Source organism: Paralichthys olivaceus, chromosome 6, assembly GCF_024713975.1.
Source record: "Paralichthys olivaceus isolate ysfri-2021 chromosome 6, ASM2471397v2, whole genome shotgun sequence".
Classification (NCBI taxonomy): domain Eukaryota; kingdom Metazoa; phylum Chordata; class Actinopteri; order Pleuronectiformes; family Paralichthyidae; genus Paralichthys; species Paralichthys olivaceus.
Window position 1 is genome coordinate 5,861,151 of NC_091098.1, and position 20,290 is coordinate 5,881,440.

A 20,290-nucleotide genomic window follows, 5' to 3' on the forward strand; every position below is an offset into this window, starting at 1 on the left:
ACAGCTCAAGCTGCGGTGGTGGTGCAATCCGAGGATTAATTACGTCCATGACATACTATAAAGCCTGCGGGCGAAGATTTGATTCTCTTTAAGTGCACCCTGGGTGCTCATAGCACGCCTGCACCAGATGTTACTAACCTCATTCCCAGATAATATTGCTGCCAGTGAGCAAGAGCAGACATGATGCTGCCTAATGTCTTCCGATACCTGATGTACGCGGTCCACGCTGTCCAAGCAGGTGAATTTAAGCCGGCAGGCTGAATGTATTGTAGGTGGTAATGTAAGAAAAACTGAGAGAAGACAACAAAACACGGGGTTTATCTTTGATTCATTAGTCATGCAGCGTGTTAACTGCACTGCACTCAGTGTGATAAATCAACCTCAGTGTCTGATGAGTTCAACGCACAATGAACAGAAAGAATGGAGAGAAGAGATGAAGGATCCTGAAGGAAAGACACTCGTTTTCTTGTGAGTAGCTTACTGCAGATACATCCTTCGAACATTAACTACATGCACACAGACTGACTCCCGCTCGAGCAGGTGGTAAAACAAGTGACGCGAGAAGAATTCATATATGAAGTCCAACGTTATCTGCCGTTGATGCGTATCTCTGTCAGCGTGTGTTTTTTCGAAGCTGGTAGGGAGAAAACGTGCACCACATCCGGCACAAGAGACAGGAAGCACAGCAGACGGATGTTACAAAACACTATTGTGCTTCTGTGCATCTTTTACACCTGTGTGTGTGTGTGTGTGTATGTGAGTGTACAAGGCTGCTGGATGTCTCTCATGTACATGATGTATATGTGTGTGTGGAAAAGGTTGCATCTTGCACGAGTGCTTGCGTGTGAGTGAGGAGAAAGGATCCCTGTCATGTGATGGTGTTGTAAGGGCGAATAATGCAAGGTCATCACGAAGAAAAAGCATTTCCAGAGAGAAAGGGATGGGGCGATGGAGGGAGGGCAGTGCAGGCGAGCGATGGATGGAGGGAGAGAGCGTGAGCGAGGGATGCTGAGGGAGAAAGGCGGTGTATTCATAGCAGCAGCGGTATTTATAGCCGCCCAGAGGAGAGGAGAGAGCGTGTGGGGGTGCGGGGGGCGTGGCTTTGGTTTATGGCTTTCCCACTGCTTCACAACACAGAGAGAGAGAGAGCGAGAGAGGGGCTATTTGGCAGGAGAGGGAAGAAAGAAAGGAAGGAGGGAGGGAGGCTGTTTTTGAGTGTGTGCCTGCCAGAGAGAGAGAGAGGAGAGAGAGAGAGGAGGGAACTGAGCAGAGAGAAATCTGTCAGATACAGACACACTGCTCTGTGTGTATGTGTGAGAGAGAGAGATGAGAGCAGCAGAGCTGAGACACAGATAGAGAGAGACAGCCGAGGACCACAAAGTGAGGTATGTACGGCTGTCATGCTGCTCATAGATCCAGTAAATACCTGTGTGTGTGTGTGTGTGTGTGTGTGTCTGTGTGTGTGTCTGTGCGTGCAGTGCATGCATGTGTGTGTGCAGTGCATGCGTGACTAAAGTGAATATGTCTGTGTGTTTATATATAGTTCAGTGTTTTAAAGGGACACTATTCACTTGGGCTTTTCTAAGTGGACAAATGGATGGGGGCTCCTGACTGTTAGAGGAGTATCAATTATGTAATATGTGTGCACCATTTTCAGTGTTGATGCTCTTATGTGCGTCTCTGTTGTGTGCTCGTGTAATCACACTGTGGTGTTTATGTGGCCATTGTGTGGAGCACTGCAACAGCCCATTGGCCATATGGGGTGATTTACAGCCATTGTAAACATAACTCAATGCTCCTGTGCCGTTCGAACAGTGGGACCTGAACTCCCCCCTGCTGACCACCTACACTGTTGACAGATAATTCACGTTCTGTTGTCATATCACAGAGAAAGGGTTTAAACAGCCCTCTCAGTGGTATCTGCGAAGTAGCGCTCCCTTTGTGCGGCTGGATAACAACAAGGATTGTGATGGTAGGGTTACAGCTGCCTGGTGTAAGACACCAAACGCTCTCGTGAGCAGGTGAAGTTTATTTAACCCTAGAAGGAGGTCCAGGTTAAAGTGTTGTAAACATTTAGTGTGGTTGTCCCCAGACTCTGACTCATTGTTGGCTTCTAGTCCACTAATGTGAAATACTCAAGTATTTCTAAATTGGGCTCAGATAACAAGCTCAGTTTGGTCTCAGTTGCAAATCCCTATCACCCCCAGCTGCAGGGATACTCAGCCTTCACTGCACACAACAACCATGTATAATAATAATACCGAGGTTTTTGGTTATGTTCATATCTGCGTTTGTATGTCGGTCTGTCAGTCTGTCAGTTAGCAGGATTACAAAACTACTGGATGGATTATCAAGAAACTAGGTGGATGGATGCTGTATCGGTTGAGAAAGAACGCATGAAAAATGTCGTGCTGTTAAAAATGATAAAACCTTTGCTGGTTGCAGACTCACATATCAGAATTGTTTGCCTTTCTCTGCTGTTTGAGTATATATGTTTTTTTATCAATATGAATATATACAAAATTATATATCAATAATCTAGAAGATGATTGGCAGATTGATTGCTTGATGAATAGTTGCAGCTATAAAGATGTTTAATCATGGATATAAAAAGATGATGCTGATCATCTCAAATTTTTGCCTCCAATGAGGAGATTATGTGTTTGTCTGTTTCTAGGCAAGATAACACTGAAGCTACTGGATGGATTACCACAAAACTTGGTGTCAGGATGCTTATGTGTCAGGGAAGAAAGAAGCCAATGTTGGTGCAGATCCTAATCAGGGGTGGATTTCTTTAACATTGCGAGATAGAGTGCGTTCAACATTTTTGTTGATTTTTCAGAGAATAATTCATGGATCTACAGATAATGTTTGGGGAACTGATATTTATGAGCAATTTGGTGCAGATCCAAATTAAATCTGGATCTAGCGAATTTAAATGTGGATTCATATGGGGACTGTTGGGACTTGGTGGAGGTCTGAACTCTACTTTCATTTGCTGCACATGCACAAAGTGTTGAACTCAGATCTAATCCACTTTCCCCTCGGGCAGTGGTTCACATGTGAACTGTGGTGGAGAACAAACATTAAATGAGAAAACGTGACATCAGCTGTGATTTTTCCTCCAAATATCAGACAGTAGGAGCATTGTTTACAATCACGTGGGAATTATTTTCTCACGATGGAGGGATTCAAATCCTTTACTAAAGTAAATGTAGAAATCTCCACCAGTGGTGCTCTGTTACATGTGATGGTTTCAAAACTAAACCGCATGTACTCAAAGTACAAATAAGGTGAAAGAGCTAATTAATATAAATTATTTCTGCAATATGATTATTGATGTACAGTACTGTTCCATCTGATAAAGTTAAGGATGCTGTGACCGGGTTGTTCTGTGGAGCTTGATTTACTTATTTGTTGATTATATTTTGAGTTTTGTAAATTGTAAGAGGAGTAAAAACAACAATACTTACATTTGAAAGGCAGCCAAGTACAAATGAAAAATATAATAAAATGGATTCACTTAGTAAAGTATCAGTACCACAAAACTTTACTTCACTGAGTGAATGCACAGTATATTCTAGTAATGGGTTTTCCACAGTTGAACAGTAGAAACTATAGTTATAAAATAGGCAGCATTGACCCCTAATTACCTCTGTCATAGAAAGTGCCAAAGAAAACGTTGGTGGTGAATTAAAGGTTTCAGCAGAGTCTGAGCGGATGTGGGCAACCTGACAGCCCTGTCACCCCTCACAGTACCCGTCTGTCAGGAACTGTGTTCATTTACTTTTTTTTTCTTTTTTTTTCATCTCGCAAGGACCTGCAGGTATGCATTCCACAAACATTTACCTATAAATGATCCTCCACATAAAACTCAACCATGGCAGGACCTGAGAGATGTGGACAGCAGAGGAACGTTTTCTGTGCCCTTTGGCTTGAATTTTACATCCCTGTCTGATGCAGAAAGTGTCCTCAGTGCTGTGGCAATTATACCATGCCAGAATCTGAAAGGCATCTTATACTCTGTAAAATAGCGTCTCTATGCTACCGCCAAAAGCTATTAATTTTCAGCTTTTTGCAGATGTATGCCCTTGTACTGTATGTATAGTACCTGAGTCATTGGTGGCCACGCTTTCTAAATGTAATGCTATTACTGGAATCCTGGAAAACCTAGCCCATTTCAATATTACCTATTATAACAAAGCTTTGACAACAACATGCACCTTACAGTGAACCTTATTTCTGTCACTTACAATAATTTAATATTGTTATAGAGGTAGAGCACGGCCATTTTTGTCAAAGTTCATATAAGGGACATGCATATAAGCGTATTAGTATAAGTAATGCAAGTATTATTCTTATTGTGTAGGTTATTGTACAATCAGCAGTGATGGATGTATCCATTACCAGTAATTAAGACACTTAATCATAAACCCATTCTTAAAAAGGAGGATTTTTAGGAGTTATATTACCATTTTTGACCAATTCCTGTCCTGATTGGCAGGAAAAACTCCTGCAAAGTCCTGGAAACTGATTTCATTAAAAGAGTTGGAACCCATGTGCTGTTATCTACTGCCACCTCTGTAACTTGTCATCCCAGAGTTGAGTGTGTTTTGGCGGCGATGAGAACCAGGATTAAACTGAAAACTGTCAGTGAGATCTGCAGGTACAAATTCCCTGCATATGGTTCGAGAGTAAACACCTGTGGTGGCACACGGCTTCCTGTTTGCTACGGCAGTTGCTGCACAAGCACATTATGTTGAGATTCTGGTGAGGGGTAAACTTTGTGAGTGTTACGATGAACTTGCATGTCACATTCTTATAGAAACCTGTGGTCCCCAGCCAGTGTGAGACACTCAACCTGTTGTGGTGCAGGCAGGTTACGGTGTGAACTGCATTCAGTTCACTGTGGCAGTCAATGAATGAGCGTCAGTAAATCAGTTCTGCATGTTGAACTATCAGAAAGCACCAGAATCTAACATGAATATGTCAGTTCATTGACCCTTACTGTTAATGCTAAGTTTTTTCTTTTTGGCTGCTGTTTAGTAAAAGTTAAGTCAGATCTAGTGCCATGATATTTTCACTCAGTATATACTATGCGCAGACATCTAAATGTAAGTATTTAAAGTATTACATGAAGTAAAAAACAACTTAATGATTATTAACACTAACAGATACTAAAGCCATTTTCAAACATAAAATCTGGAGGATGTCCTGGGAATTGAGTCCAGGCTTTCTCCAGAGGTTTTCTTTCACACATGAACAACGCAGCAGGGGATACTACGCTCAGACGTTCTCAGCCGTGGTGCAGAGACCACATGTTTTTTTAAAGCAGTGTTGGCCCTCACACCAAAAACCATCTTGACATCTTCGTCTGTGTCTTTTCTGTGCACGGCACCGCTTTTGACATTTGTATTATTGCTTTGTTTTTTTCATTTTTGCATCTGTCAGAAAGGGGAGCAACACACCAACTCACAGTGCATCCTCCAGAGAGTCTCCTGTGTTCTCAAGTGAGCTCATTCAGACTTTCTCCAGGGTGTTTAATGGGGGGCAGGCAGGAGAAACTCCAGGGGAATTCTCCAGCATACAGTGCACGCCTGAAAGCAGCATATGAGAGGTGTAACTTCACCAGTCTGCAGCAGTGAGGCTCTCCAGAGTCAACAGGCTGCAGGTATCAGGAGTAATGGCTACAGGCCAACAGGCTAACAAGTGCTGAGTCTACTGTCTGACTCTGGTACATGAACCAATCCGGCAAGCCCCACAGCTTCCAGTCTCTTCAGTGTACTTCTGCGAACAGGCTGCACTTCGGTGTGTTGGGGGAAGCAAGTACACATGAGACCTAGTGTCAGCAGCAGCCAAGTTTAAGTACTTCAGCCTGACAGGGAAACCACCACCTGCACCTTTTAAAGTTAAACCTTGTCTCACTGTAAACAAGTGACTTTGTTGGTTGCATTATGTTTCCATCAATATGGCCTAAAGTCAGTTTGGTAACATACATACAAGCAGGTGACAGCTTTTGAGAAGATAAAAAAAACAAGTGTTAGAGATTAGATGTTTTCATTTTGGGCCAGCGTTTTCATTGCCCATGGATGTTGTCAGGCATGTCGGGTACTGACCGACAGGTATGACAGCGAGTCATTTCTTTTGGATTTGGTCCGATTGGAATGATTAGTCATGTTTAAGTACAGTCCGGTGATACCACAGACAATGGCTTTATTTTCTCAGACAACTCTGATAGCTGTCGGGACGTGAAGAGGATTTCAACAAAGGAGATAAAAAACAGTTGCAGAAACAACTTACAGACTCTACCTTTGATGTGCAAAATCAATGAAGTGACCTTTGAGTATAGGGACCAAAGTATCCAGACACTGTGTGTCCATCCAGGTAACACATTTAAAAGAATAAAAGAAAAGAAATGACAGTGACCAGGATCTTTTATTCTAAAGCTGCATCCATATTACTACATTTTCTTAAAAAATTGTGTTTTCACACTAAAAAGACAAATGTTTTGGCTCTGTATCAGTTTTACTCCCCGTTTATAGTAACGAGCCAGAAAACCCATATCACATGACCACCCAAGCACACTGGTCTGTGAGCTGACAGCACAGCTCCTGTTCATTAGTTCCATTAAACATAATGTCAGTGCATACACCTACAACCCACTCAGTAACATGCTGCACATACAGCATGAATCCCTCTCCTTTGCTTTTCTCGTATCATGTTTCACAGTTTAAAGCCATTTTGTACTCACTTACACTGCGACAAATAGACTTTTCTAAAGAAATCTGTTTTATTCCACACAATGTTTGTCTGACAGCTCCCTCCTGCAGCGAATACATTTCAACAAGCGCCGTCTTCTCCCAATCATGTCTCTGTCCATAAGAGCCTCTCCAATCAGTGTGTCACACAGACTGAGTGTCTCACCTGACTCTACCTGAACACGCAGCTGCAGCACGGCTGACAGCACAGATTAGCATGGGATCGTTTTCGACCCTTATCTGTGATCGCAGCGCACCGATAGAGACGACACTTCAGCCCCTGTGCACTATTACATCTCAGCTAAAAAAAAACACATTTCCCAAAAGTCAGCTGTGTCTGGATGTGAGATCATCTGGCCGAGCGTCCCGTTGACACCCATGTTTTTTTCTTTTTGACATTTTACACTGCATTAGCAATGGTTTGGCTTTATCCTCATGGCTGAGGGATGATTGTATCTTGAGAAGACGCAGCTGGTGAAAGACAACACAGCTGTAAGAACTGAAAAAATAGTATATTGCTGCAAGACATGTGACACGAGATGTTCTGTAGAGTTACAGCAACGATGTTCCAGAGTGCAGTTGGCTCGCAGCAGTGTGAGGAAATCCCCGTATAATATCAGCCCTACATCAAACACAATGTCCCTCTTGTATCTTGTGTTACTGCTGCTTAGCGTTTCATTTTTTTTTTTTTAGAAGAAATTAACAGAAAATCCCCTCAGTAGCAATAAGGATCTGTCACATTGCAACACATGTATCCTCTCTTGTCTTCAACCTACTTTATATTCACTACACGTATACATCACACCACTTCCTCCTTCCTATGACCTTGATTTTAAGTATGTTCCCCATATCATCCATCCCTCTGCCCTCACTGACCCTTTTTGTGTTTTTCTTTTGCTGAATCTCTTCTAACCCTTTTCAGATCATGTGTTTTGCTCTGTGCAGACTAACTTTCCAAACTGATTAAGGCCTTTGGAGCCTCCAAGGTCTTGAGGACCATTGCAGCCTCATTTGTGGAAATCTCTGCGTGTGTTCGCTGCATGCACTCAGAAAGTTCAGTCTGAAACCAATGCTTTCAGTGTGTCTGGATCTCATCAACCACATGGATTTGCAGGGGGAAATGAAAGCACTGGCCCAAGAGCAAACGTTAAGTTGTGAGTGATTATGATAACAGAGTATGACATGCAACATTTCAGACCTTTTCTATATTTTTTATTTTGACAATGCTTTCCCACAATATCGTACTTTGCAGGAGGAAGGCCATGTGTCCTTCAATATGATGACAAGCCACAATGAGTCACTTTATGGTTTTTTGTGGTCATATTTTGCTTCAGTTAATTTTGTTTGCAGTCAGACACTTTGAAAAAGTCCAGAAACCTCTTGAGAAACTGATGCAGGATGTGGAAAGTGAAGTGTGTGTGTGTGTGTGTGTGTGTGTGTGTGTGTGTGTGTGTGTGTGTGTGTGTGTGTGTGTGTGTGTGTGTGTGTGTGTGTGTGTGTGTGTGTGTGTGAGAGAGCTTGTCTTCCTGTTAAAAGCAGGATATGATATTTGTGTCTCATCTCAGTACCATGCATATTCCTGTGTCTAATGCAACGTAAGCAGTCAGTTGTGTGCATGCAGTGTCAGTTTTAAAGAGCTAAACATTTTAGATGCAGGCTAACAGGCTGCTCTGTCTCTACTGCAGCAGTGCAGAAATGTATTATCAGTGTTCAAATATGTCTTCATAAGTTCTCCTTATCAGCATGAAACACGATTAGTAATCTATATCAAAATATTTGTAAAGTTGAAGGAGGAGTACTTAAAGATTACACTGAGAAATTAACGGAGCAGAGGCTGAGATATCTGGATTTTTGTCCTTAGTTGGACTTTGTTCCAGTACAACCTCCCAATTGAATCTTGATTGTGTGTTCAGAACCCACCCAGCAAATTGTTAAAAAGACGTTTTAAAGACGGCATTGCCAGGTTTACTTGAAAGTTGAAAATAATAAAAAGACGAATATTTCAGTCATTATGGCAGATAAAATGATGATGACTTGTGTTATGAGCATGTAATGCGAACCATTGACTATTTGATTGTTCATATTTTACCCAGTAAATGTGCTTGTTTCAAAAGCATTAGGTTGACAGTAACTCAGTACTGTTAGCAGTAAGCTAACAGCAATAGCATTGACCTTGTGTGCCTTTGTGTTAAGCTCATTCTCATTGACCTCAGAACTTATTGGAAACTAAAGCTCTTTCTGTTATTTCTCATCCGCTTGCACATATGACTTAGTGCGCAGTCACACGGCCTCTAAAAGTCGATAAGCATCTGACTTAATAATAAACATCTAGTTCTTAGAAAACATCTACTTCTGACGTTCATCGTCAAAGGTACAAGACTAGACAAGAACTAAGTCAGATGTCAAAATGCTGTTATGTTCGTGGTAAAAGATTAGGTAAACCACAGTGCATCTGCTGCTTAAGTGAATATAATTTTAACTTCTAGGTCAATTTCAGATGAATTATGCATTATTTCTGTTTCAGTGAAATTATAAGATAATGCAAATACAACCGACTCATTGAGCATGTCTAACACTCAAAGTGACACACAAGGAGTAGAGCAAAAAAAATGTTCCCTTGGAATTGGGACTCCACTCACTACGTCATCAGCAGCCAACCAACAATATCACAGTGACAAACAATATTAACTAATGTTATCATATTAGCAACTGTTATCAACCAACATAAGTCCTATCCATAGACTCTTCTGCCCCCCACTGAAAACTTTATAACATGAGCAGAGAAGTTTTTTTCAATCCTCATACATGGGAGGCAAAGAGCATCACTAGTTACTCTCACTCAGACTGTTTTACATTAATGTTTTGATGCCATGAATCGAGATTTCCCTGGGATGCTTGTCACAGTGATTCAAATATATTTTCATTTGCGACTGGATTCAAATAAAATATTCAGCCGAATTTAAAATACATTTCATGGTTATCTTGCAAGATTTCATACTTACATTAATGAGCATTTTATACGCAGCGGTTGCCACGTTGATTTGTTTGTCCATTCGTAAAGCATTAGAGAATTTACGTCTACCCCTTCGTTTGTAGAGAGGTCCTGAATTCACTACGGTTGAAGGGGTATTTGAATTGCTAGAGGGCCACTACCCCTACATCACACAGAGAAAAGAGACAAAACGAGAGGGGTGAATTGGGACATGGAAATCAGAGATGTTGACAATGATATAATGATGTGGTTCTAAGGCGACTCTAGCACATGGAAAAGCAAACTGGTCCTGCAGCACTTGTTTCACTTTTGATTGAAGAGCAGTACCAACTGAATCATACTTCTCATTCAGGTTTACTGAATTTGTTGTGTATAATCGGTGGCGTTCTCCTTTAGCATGTGTAAACAGTAAAGGTTACACACTAAGCAGCTGTGAGAAATAACTAATGCATCAGCACGCTTTGAGTGGTGACAGAAATTAGATCACAGGTCATTGTGATGGTTCGTCACAGCGTTTAATACATCGTGCTGTGACTCTTTCACAGTGTGTTTAAAAAAAGATATTGGAGATGTTTGCTTGTGTATGTGACCATTACCTATATAGACATCCCCAACCCCCGACCTCAAGGCACTGAATGTCCTTCATTACTGCTGTTACTCATCACCTCTCATCTTCCCATCCCCCATCCTTCATCGCTCTCCTCTCACCTCCCCATCACTCTGGCCTCTTACTGTCCATTCTGCGCTCTGCCTCCAACTCACTGTCCCTCCTATTAAATTTCCCTTCTGGTGGCACCGTCCCTATCTGTCTCATTGCTCTGGCCTCGTTTGTCCTCTTCTTCTGGCTCTTTCTTCCTCTGATCCTGTCATCCATTTCCTCTCTCACCATTATCTTACTCTTTGCTCTTTTTTTCCATTGTCTGCTGCACAGGCCAGTTCACCTATGGATCAGCATTCATACCAGAAAGCCAGGGGATTCCATGGACACACATCGACCCAACTGACATCCCTGCCGAGTGCGGCCGATCGACACTGATGCCGATGCGCTGCGTGCATCTGTAGAGCAGCAAGGCCAAGGGGTCAGGGGTGAAAGGTCAAAGACTGCAGAGCCAGAGCGGACGCTGAGGTTGAAGGGCATCAGAAGGGGATACCACTGGGATACAAGAAGAATCAGGGTTCAGGAAGTAAAGTCTCCGTGACAGACGAGAGTCAAGGGGTCAAAGATGATGACATCACATGGAAAGCTGAGGAGGGAGAAGGGGAGTCTGGCCGAGTATGAATTGCAGATGAAAGGTAAGTCACTGTGTGTGTGTGCGTGCGTGCGTGTGTGTGCGTGTGTCTAAGCCCTTTATCACACCTCCCTATGTGTGTGCACTTACTTGTGTGTACAATGCATGTAAGACAGCAGAGCATGTGCATTCATGCGTGAATGTTTGCAGTTGCTTAGCACAGTCATCCAGCCGTACACTCTCTCTCTGTCTGAATGCATTTGTGTGTTCACATATGTGCTGAAACATTCCAACGTTGTCAGGACCTGATAGAATCACCTCTGCCTGCAACACGATGCCAGCATGGAAAGAGTTTCCCTCTGTCGATAGGTCAGAAAATCTTTTCAGTCAATGAGACTTTAATCAAAGTATGGACATATGACCAGTACTGGCATTCCAAGGGTTTTACATGACAATAGATATCTCTGTGTGTGTGTGTGTGTGTGTGTGTGTGTGTGTGTGTGTGTGTGTGTGTGTATCATGTGCAGTGTTATGGAGTGTGCAGGCTGTGGCGGGCTGCCTCTCTGTACTGTACTACAAGGGTGTATTTATAGTCAGTATTAGCAAAGCTGTCTCCTCACATCCAGTCAGCCCAGGGCAGTGTACTCACACAGAGACGGAGAAAAAGAGTAAAGAAGGGAGATATGGAATGGGCTGAGCTGTTTGGTAGAGGAGAGGGGGAGGAATAAAGAAGCTGAGAATGGGTATGAAAATAAAACAAAAAGAGAGAGGTGAGAGAGCAGGGAGAAGGCGGTTTTATTTGGGAGTGTAGTGTTTGTAGTAGGTTTTTCAAATCAAACTGTTTTGGTGTTTACAAGGATTTGTTTGTGTCATGTGTTATACTATATATATACAGTATATGTGTTTTTATATGATTCTGTAATAATCCACACACATGTCACATTACTAAACACAATCCATCACTCCCACAAATGGACTGCATTTAATTAATTCTTGGAGTAAGGGAGATTTTTCTAATCAAATTTGTGATTAGAAATAACATTGTTAAATATTTGATAATTGGATCAGATGTAAGTAGTTCAGTTACTGTGTGAATGAACTGCTCCTCAATGAGCCGTACACACATCCTGACTCGGACATATCATTTCCAAAAACCATGGTTAGTTTGTATACTTATACATGTGTGCATACACTGTATAATCTGATTGGTTCTTTTTTAATAGCGTCACTATACATTTAGAATTGGATAGCTTCTTTTTTTAATGGTGCAACAATGTATTTTGAATCGGATTATTGTGATGGTGTGACATTACATTGAAATGTTATGGGTTGTCCAATGACCACAATTTACGGACCCTTCTATTCAATGTTGTGCAAGTTCACACTTGTTCAAAGTTCAGTTCATGCAGATGAAAATTAATTAGTTCATAGTTCATATTTTTAAATTTTGAACGAAGTTCGTGCTTCTAAAAATGAAGTAGTTTGCGTTCATTTGTTCCATTTTTTTATTGGGATGATTTTGATTAATCGTTGGTGTCAGATCATGTCTGCGTGTCGCTCCGGTCCCTTTAACACTGAGTCCTGACTGTGTGTCACGTGTGTGCTCTCTGGGAGCACACACACACACACACACACACACACACACACATTTTCTCTCGCTCCTGGTATTTCACTTGATGGCCTAATATGATGATGATATAAAAAAATTAACCTTCAAACTTTCGAGTGAAGGTCACTCATTTGTAAACTGATTCGTTCAGCTCAATGAGTGTTCATGCACAACACTGCTTCTATCGTTGTTACTTCCTGCCCCCACCTGTGGTACTTCCTGTTTCACATCTCCATTATTTCCGGGCCCCGTTGCACAAGTAAAGTAAAGTTATCGCAACACATCAAGTTTGAATTGATGTAAAATCCATGAAAGCAGAGTGCACGTTATGGACGTTATGGTCGGTGCACACAAGATTTACTTTTATTGTCACGTTAACACTTTACATGCAAGAGCCTGTCATTGCACATAATTGATCTCAAAAATGTAACTTCAGAGTCTAAACGCAGTCAATGCTCAAGTGCAAGTTGAGTGAGTGGAGTGGTACAACATAATTTTATCATCATTTAGCGGTAGAACAGTGGAAAATATTCTTTCCGACTGTATAATAATATCTATATCCTTTTTATCACCAAAACCTCTTGGTATTCCAGTGTGAATGTAACCACTGGAAGGTCATTTGCTCTGTGAGGATGCCAACAACTTGAATTGATGTGAAGTCTGGAGAGTAAAATATTATCTGTGTATGTATTTTATAATTATAATGCACCAAATGATGATGTTATTTAGAGCAGAGAGTTTGACACTATTCCAGACTCTACTGCTTTTAATTGAAGTGATAAAGATGGTTTATCTTCACTTTAAACTGTGAAGATGACTTCTGCAAAACTGTATGAATCTCTTTTATTGGCGCTGTCACTAAGTGTGGATGGCGAGGGGACCTTCATTGAAGAGATGAATGTGATAAATTACAATAAATGTAATTTTTATCACCAGGCCACCGGACTCCTAATTCACATCCAACAATCCTGTGCATATCTGCTACCTACCTGTTTGTTTACTTACCTCTGGAAAAAGTACAATAACTAATACTGTATGAACAGTATATACTTTGGGTTAACACTTGCATCCTCCAAGGTTTTTGATTATTTAAATTTAGCTTTTACTTCCTTTATATGTATTAAAATTACTTCTTTAAATTAATCTGTATACACTTTATATTTTTATTTTCACTTATAATGTTTAGACTTAATAGTTTATTCTCTGTATTCCACTGAATATTGTTTTACTGTAGTCTGGAGCAAACTGCACAAACATTCTTTCTGTATTAATAAAGTCTATCTTATCTTATCTTTGCTTAAAATGTTCCTCTCACGTTTTCCCACTTTCCTTTCTCATGACATTGCTGAGCTGACCTCTCCTTCTCGTCCAACTCTTTTCATAGTGCCGTTGACCCTGTGTTAACTTCAATATGACAAATAAAACCTTCAACTTAGAAAGTTCTGAGTTCACATCTTGCAAACAGAAATAACATCTGATGGTTATGTCCATCTATGCATGTGTATTCTTATGTCCCTCTCTGTTTTCATGTGTGTTCAGGTTCAAACATTTATTTATTTTCTTCCGTTTCCTCTCTGTCCGTCTCTGTCACTCTGTGTGTTTCAGACCTCCGGGCCCAGCTGACAGACCAGATCAAGATTTTAGACTCTCAGGTGGAGGTGAAGCAGCAGCAGCTCTCAGACCTCTCCGAGTTTCTCCGGCGCCGAGGCGACATAGAGGCCGAATATGCACGCGCCCTCGACAAACTCACCGAGAGATTCACCCACAAGACTAAGAAGTAAATGTTTTTCCTCTCTCCTGTGTGATTGTGAAGTGTTGCAGTGTCTCAGTGAGGTTTGTTTTGTTCTCCAGGAAGGAGCAGTGGGGTCAGTCTGTGTGTCAGGTCTGGTCTGTTTTGCTGACTCAGACTCGTCTGGAGAGTCGGGAACATGCAGCACTGAGTGACACCTGCTGCAACACGCTCACACAGAGACTGGTACACAGTACGGAGGACACACACCGTCTGCACAAGAAGGTGAGTGTGTAAAGACACATGCCTGTGGAAACAAACACACAGGTACAGATAGTACAGTAGTAGGGGTTTGCTGGTAAGTATTTCAGTGTGTGTATACAGTAAGTGTGTATAATGTATGTATACACACTTCTTCTTTTCATTCCTATCCTAGGATCACATCTTCCTGTCATCCTCCTTTTGTAACATCACTGACTGTGTAGTGTGTTGATGTAGTTTGAAGCAGCATGTTTTCTGATCCAGAGTGACAACAACAGGGACTCTGGTAGACCTCCCTTCAGTCGATTCTCGAACAAATCGACCATTTCTTTTTTCTTCTTGTCAGCATGCAGTGTAATGCTTTCAGTCCCTGCAGAATGAACGCTCCTCACATTTATTCTGCTCTCTGTGGGTAAAATATATATGATATGATCTCTGTCTTTCATTAGTGTCTTTCCAATGCGACGTTAGCATAGTTAGCACACATCAGCTCAGAGGGAAAACTTGTTTACTGTATTAGGTGAACATCGCTGTCGAGGTATAAAAACGTCCCCGATACAATCCATGTCATCTTGCACATTTGGAGCGATTGGAGGAGAGAACTGCAGCAGGAAGGTCCTGTCGATACATGTGCTCGACCAATCGTGAGTCATTCTCAGCTATTAATCATGAGCCCTTTTTTATAGAATCAAATACTAACTAAAACCAAATTTGCACTTGAAAATACATCAGTGCAAGAAAATGAATGCAAATTGGGTGCTGAGTTCACACCAAACGTAAATCAAGTCAGTGCAAAGACACACGTTTCTTGTCTCTAGTGCCGAGCATTATGAATGATGCGAATGGCACGTCACTGTAGATACACGAAATTCCAAAAATGAAATGCTTGCACTGAAATATTTGAAAGCGAGTAAAGTTCCAGAGACACTCAATGGCGCCGGCCTCTGTCATTTCCAACAGGTACAATGCAACCACTGGAGGCACTTCGACCAGTGCAGGCGAATATTTGTGGGCTGTTTACTTGTGTTGCTCATGCGAGTAAACACAAATAATCCTGTGGCAGTTTTCTATGAACTGAAAAATAAGACTTTATGACCTTCATCATTTCATAAAAAATTCAGAGTTGCCAGTTTCATTTTGTGATACAACAAAATATTTATATGAATCCAGTTGTTAGTTGGCAACCTTGAAAGATGAGCGCACTCACCAATCAAGCTCTTAAAGTTGACACATACTGAACACAATGAAACTCTTCATTTAAATCATGTGTTTCTGCTGTTATCTTTCTCTGTGCCACAGCAGCAGTTGCTCTTATTCATTTTAAAACAATCTTGCTCAACAACTAGCTGTCAGACGTTGAATTTTCTCAGAGGAGAAGAGTGAGCAGAATTCTAATATAGCCTCTACAGTTTTTGTAGTTTCTCTAAAATCACTGATGGCACAATACTGAATGCGTTATAATGACCATGAAAGTATTGCTGTATAATCATTCAAATTAGCAAAATAAATGATGATGGTTAAGCAATGTTATTTTACACAAGAAACTCTTTCTTGAAAAATATCAGGACAAAAGTTCCCATATTACGAAATATGCTTATTTGCTTTCTTGCCAAGCTTTGGATTGAATCTAAAATAAAAACTATAATAGCTTGAACATTCTTTTTGTAGCGGAAAAATAAATGTCTTTCCGCCCTCAAGTTCTGGGACTATTATACAGTGTTTATAGTAATCAACCGGGACAAAAGTGATCACAATAAGCGGTTTCCTCTGAATTTTCATTTTCATTTTGTTGGGAGGCAGAGACGGCATTGAATTGGAAGTGATCTTCTCACTTAACTCTCAGCAAGAAAGTTAATAAGTATTTTTCTACAAAGCGTCAAACTATTCCTTAAAATTTCAAGCGTACAATATTTTTGGCTAACATTAACTTTTGTAAATGTCAGAGCAAAGAAGTGGGAATCCAGATGCAGGATGAGTTGCTTAAGGTCACAACTGAACTCCAGACGGTGAGTGCTTTATTTTATTATCCTCTATCAACTGTTTTCAAATTCAATAATAATGCAGTGACAGTAATGCTGATGTGGAGTTTGTGCTATCTGTGACCCGTGTGCTGATAAAAGGCTCTGAAGACGTATAACCAGTACCACACTGACTGTCTGATTGCTGAGGGGAAGTTGAAGGAAGCCGAGCGGTTGGAGGAGAGACACACGGGCAAGTCGGCCGAGTTCGGCCTTGGCCAATCAGGAGGACAGAGGCGGAGCTCTGTCAAGAAGATGGAGAGATTAATGGAGAAGGTGAGTACACATTTGTGTGTGCCTGAGAAAGAGCGGGTGACAGGAAGTCAGTTTTGCACAGAATAACCTACCATTTCCTGTTGATTTGTCAGAGTGGTGAAAATGCCTCCTATTCACACATATGTTAATGAATGTGTAACTAGCCATGGGCACATAATATTGTAATATTATCTCAAATCAACACATGGTTCTGTGTTTGAATTATGTCATGTTGTCTTACTTTGTGTGTGTGTGTGTGTGTGTGTGTGTGTGTGTGTGTGTGTGTGTGTGTGTGTGTGTGTGTGTGTGTGTGCGCGCATGCAGAGGCATGGCCGAGTGCAGGAGACCCAGCTGAAGTGTACCAAGGCTCGTAATGACTACCTTCTGAATCTCGCAGCAGCCAATGCAGCCATGAACAAATACTACCTGCAGGACGTCAGCACTCTCATAGATGTAAGAAACATGTAATTTGACTTACGATTGTGTGTTTATGAAAAGAAAACTGTTCAGTTCTGAGTTAGCTTTTTGTGTCGCTCTTTCTTGTTATTTCCTGAAGAAAATCTTAAGATTTTACAGGGGTAAGACTGGAACAGTATTGATTTCTCAAAGACTCCCTGACAAAGAATAAAAGCCCCCTCTCTCCCTCCCTTCTTTACTCCCACACCACATCATGTTTTTTTACTTTCCCTCGCCTTCCCTATATTTTCCATATCTCTCCTACTCCATGACTGCATGCACACCTCTCCTTCCTTCCATCCTCTTTTTCCTCTTTCCATTTTGGCAGTGCTGCGACCTGGGTTTCCATCTGGCTGTGGAGAGAGTGATGAAGTGCTACCTGGCCAGCAGGTGGCGCATCCAGAAGACCGAGGAGACGGGGCTGAAGCAGTTAGAGGCAGCTGTGACATCCCTGGACCAGGGTGGAGACAGAGATGCGTTACTACAGCAACATGACTCCGCCTTCTGTCTCCCATTCAGATTCAACTACCACCCACACGAGGGAGACCAGGTGAAAACACTTTGCTTATGGGAGTAACGCTTTGACATTCAAAGATATTGCACCCACTGTTTAGGCAAACACATCAACTTTATAGTCAATACTGTCATACAGGACATAGACAGGATTGAAATGCTGTTTGTCTCTGATCCCTGGTATAACATCTAAGTATACAGAACATATAAGTACACAAAAACAGAACTTATAAGTACACACAATTAAATTCAAAAAAATTCAAGAGCAACGGAGCATTAAAGATGAGTTAAAGGTTCAGTGTGTAGAATTTACAGCTGAACACCCCTCACCTCACCCTCCCCTTCCAAACATGAAAAATAACCTGTGGTAGACTTCATTTCAGGTCAAAAGGTGTTTAGTTTGTCCAGTTTGGACTAATGTAAAAAACATGGCGGCCTCCATAGAGAGGGTCCCCTCGATGTAAATATAAAGTATTTAAATATAAAGGGCCTTTTCTGGGTTAAAACTACAATTCATACAATTTAGATGAAATTAACTAGTGAAAACATCATGAGGATTATTCTACATTAAATATCTGCCAATAGATCCCTTTCACCTAAATCTTACACACTGGACCTTTAAGAGTTAATGCTGGAGAGCAGAAAATGTAATATGAGTATATTTGAGAGCATTACAAAAAAGCAGTCCATAGCGACTTGGCTTGGGAACCGGAGGGTTGCCGGTTCAAGTCCAGCATGGACGGAAGTTGGAGAGAGCTAGTTCATAATCTTAAATCTGAACATGAAATAAATAAGTACTGCTCCTAAATGGAAAGACCATACTACTGAATAAAGAGAAGAAAAAAATCTCCATATCATCATCAAAGACTTTCACATCAAAGTGAAATTAAGTTTTTTGGGATGTTAAATCTGCCACTGTTTACAGGGGAATATTGACAAGCTTGACAAATGGGGTTTAGTGAATAAATAAAAAAATATTTTCACCGTGTCCTTCAGCCTCTGAAAGAATCAGATTATGAAGAATGACACCCTGTTCCCCTCCCATCAGATACTTTGAATGTTAAAATTGCTTCATGTTTCATTTGTGCATTTTAGGTGTGTGAGGTGAGTGCGGAGAGCCAGGTGAGGTACGAGCTGGAGACCAGATTCCAGCAGCTTCAGTCTCGGCTTGCTGCTGTTACCTTGGAAACAGAGGAGGTCAGCGAATAATTACCACCAAAATAAAATAAGAAAACATGATTTGAGAAAATATCTGAATTTACTGAATCAAAAAAATGTGTTTCTCCTTCTCAGATCAGTAAAACACTTAAAGCCACGCTCACGGCCCTGCTGGACTGTATATGTGACAGCGACTGTAACCCCTCCCCCGATGTGCCCAGCAGCCTATCAAACGAGCCCCCCGGTGGAAGCACAGCCCCAAAACTTACCCTAGCCAAGCGTCGAGCCAATCAGCAGGAGACAGAGACCTACTATTTTACAGTGAGTTAATGCTTGAGGCTGGTCAGTGCTTGTCTTAGTCTGATATACTGTCAGTAAACTGTTCCGACTCTCAGCATTCATCCTGAGAGATCCAGTAACAAGTGGTGAGCGTAAAGTACAGGTCTGAACACACCAGAATGCGTGATCCTGAGATCTGCTCACTTGGACCACATTCAGGGGTGGGCCGGGACGCACGGGGCCACATTCTTCTCGTGTGAACACAAATGAAGGAACATATTTTTACGCTTGTTCTATGTTTTTTCAAATGGGTAAAATCATTATTAATAGTAGGTCTACCCGCAGCTCATTCGTTCATTCAGCCCCACCTGACAACGCTCACTCTCTTTCTCTCTGTCTTTCTCTCTCTCTCTCTCTAACTCTCATGCCGACACACAGACAAGCTTTGCCTTTGGACACAACCGTAAAGTCAGATTGGGTAAAAGCAATATCATTTGGTCTTCAAGAACGCAAAAGACGTACGTTTTAATTTGCAATAGTGAGATCCAATCAGAAGTGGTCTCAGGAGACACATTCAGGGCGGATTTTTTTGCCAGGGGTGAGCAGACGAATTAAAGCTGAACACTTTTGATTGGATCTCTCAATCTCAGGTCTGATCAGGGCCAGTACTGCCCATCTCTGAAATGATTCAGTTAATAGAATAAAATACTCTTTTAACTGAGTATAAATGATCTCTTTTATTATGCTTTTAGCCATAGTGAAGTAATGTCATTGTTCCGGGTTTCCTGAGGAGAATTTGAATGAGCTCAGGAGCTCCTCCCTCTGCACAAGGATCCAATTGTTATTGATTTATTTAATATATACAGCATTTGTATGTTGTTGTTTTTTTTTAATCTTAGAAAGTGAAGGAGTTCCTCACCAGCAGTTCTCTGACCTCCAAACTTCAAGCCAAACATGACCTTCTACAAGATGCCATACAGAAAGGTAGTGTCAGAGGATGGGTAAGACTGTTTCCTGTAATGCATACACGCAC

At 41.4% G+C, this 20,290-nt stretch overlaps 1 protein-coding gene across 5 annotated transcripts in view; it reads left to right on the top strand.

Annotated features, from left to right (window-relative positions):
- Window positions 1-922: 922 nt before the first annotated feature.
- Window positions 923-20,290, top strand: part of arhgap4b (Rho GTPase activating protein 4b) — a 33,289-nt gene continuing 13,921 nt past the window's right edge. For 3 of the 5 annotated variants that reach the window (XM_069526978.1, XM_069526981.1, XM_069526980.1), the window contains exons 1-11: window positions 923-1,385; window positions 10,682-11,043; window positions 14,194-14,365; window positions 14,440-14,602; window positions 16,522-16,584; window positions 16,699-16,872; window positions 17,176-17,304; window positions 17,636-17,857; window positions 18,916-19,017; window positions 19,114-19,299; window positions 20,157-20,241. In XM_069526978.1, the coding sequence (XP_069383079.1) occupies window positions 10,974-11,043; window positions 14,194-14,365; window positions 14,440-14,602; window positions 16,522-16,584; window positions 16,699-16,872; window positions 17,176-17,304; window positions 17,636-17,857; window positions 18,916-19,017; window positions 19,114-19,299; window positions 20,157-20,241 (1,366 nt within the window). In that variant the 5' untranslated portion in view covers window positions 923-1,385; window positions 10,682-10,973. Of the gene's footprint in view, window positions 1,386-10,681; window positions 11,044-14,193; window positions 14,366-14,439; window positions 14,603-16,521; window positions 16,585-16,698; window positions 16,873-17,175; window positions 17,305-17,635; window positions 17,858-18,915; window positions 19,018-19,113; window positions 19,300-20,156; window positions 20,259-20,290 lie in introns of all 5 variants that reach the window. The other 2 variants (XM_069526977.1, XM_069526979.1) reach the window with 1 other exon arrangement.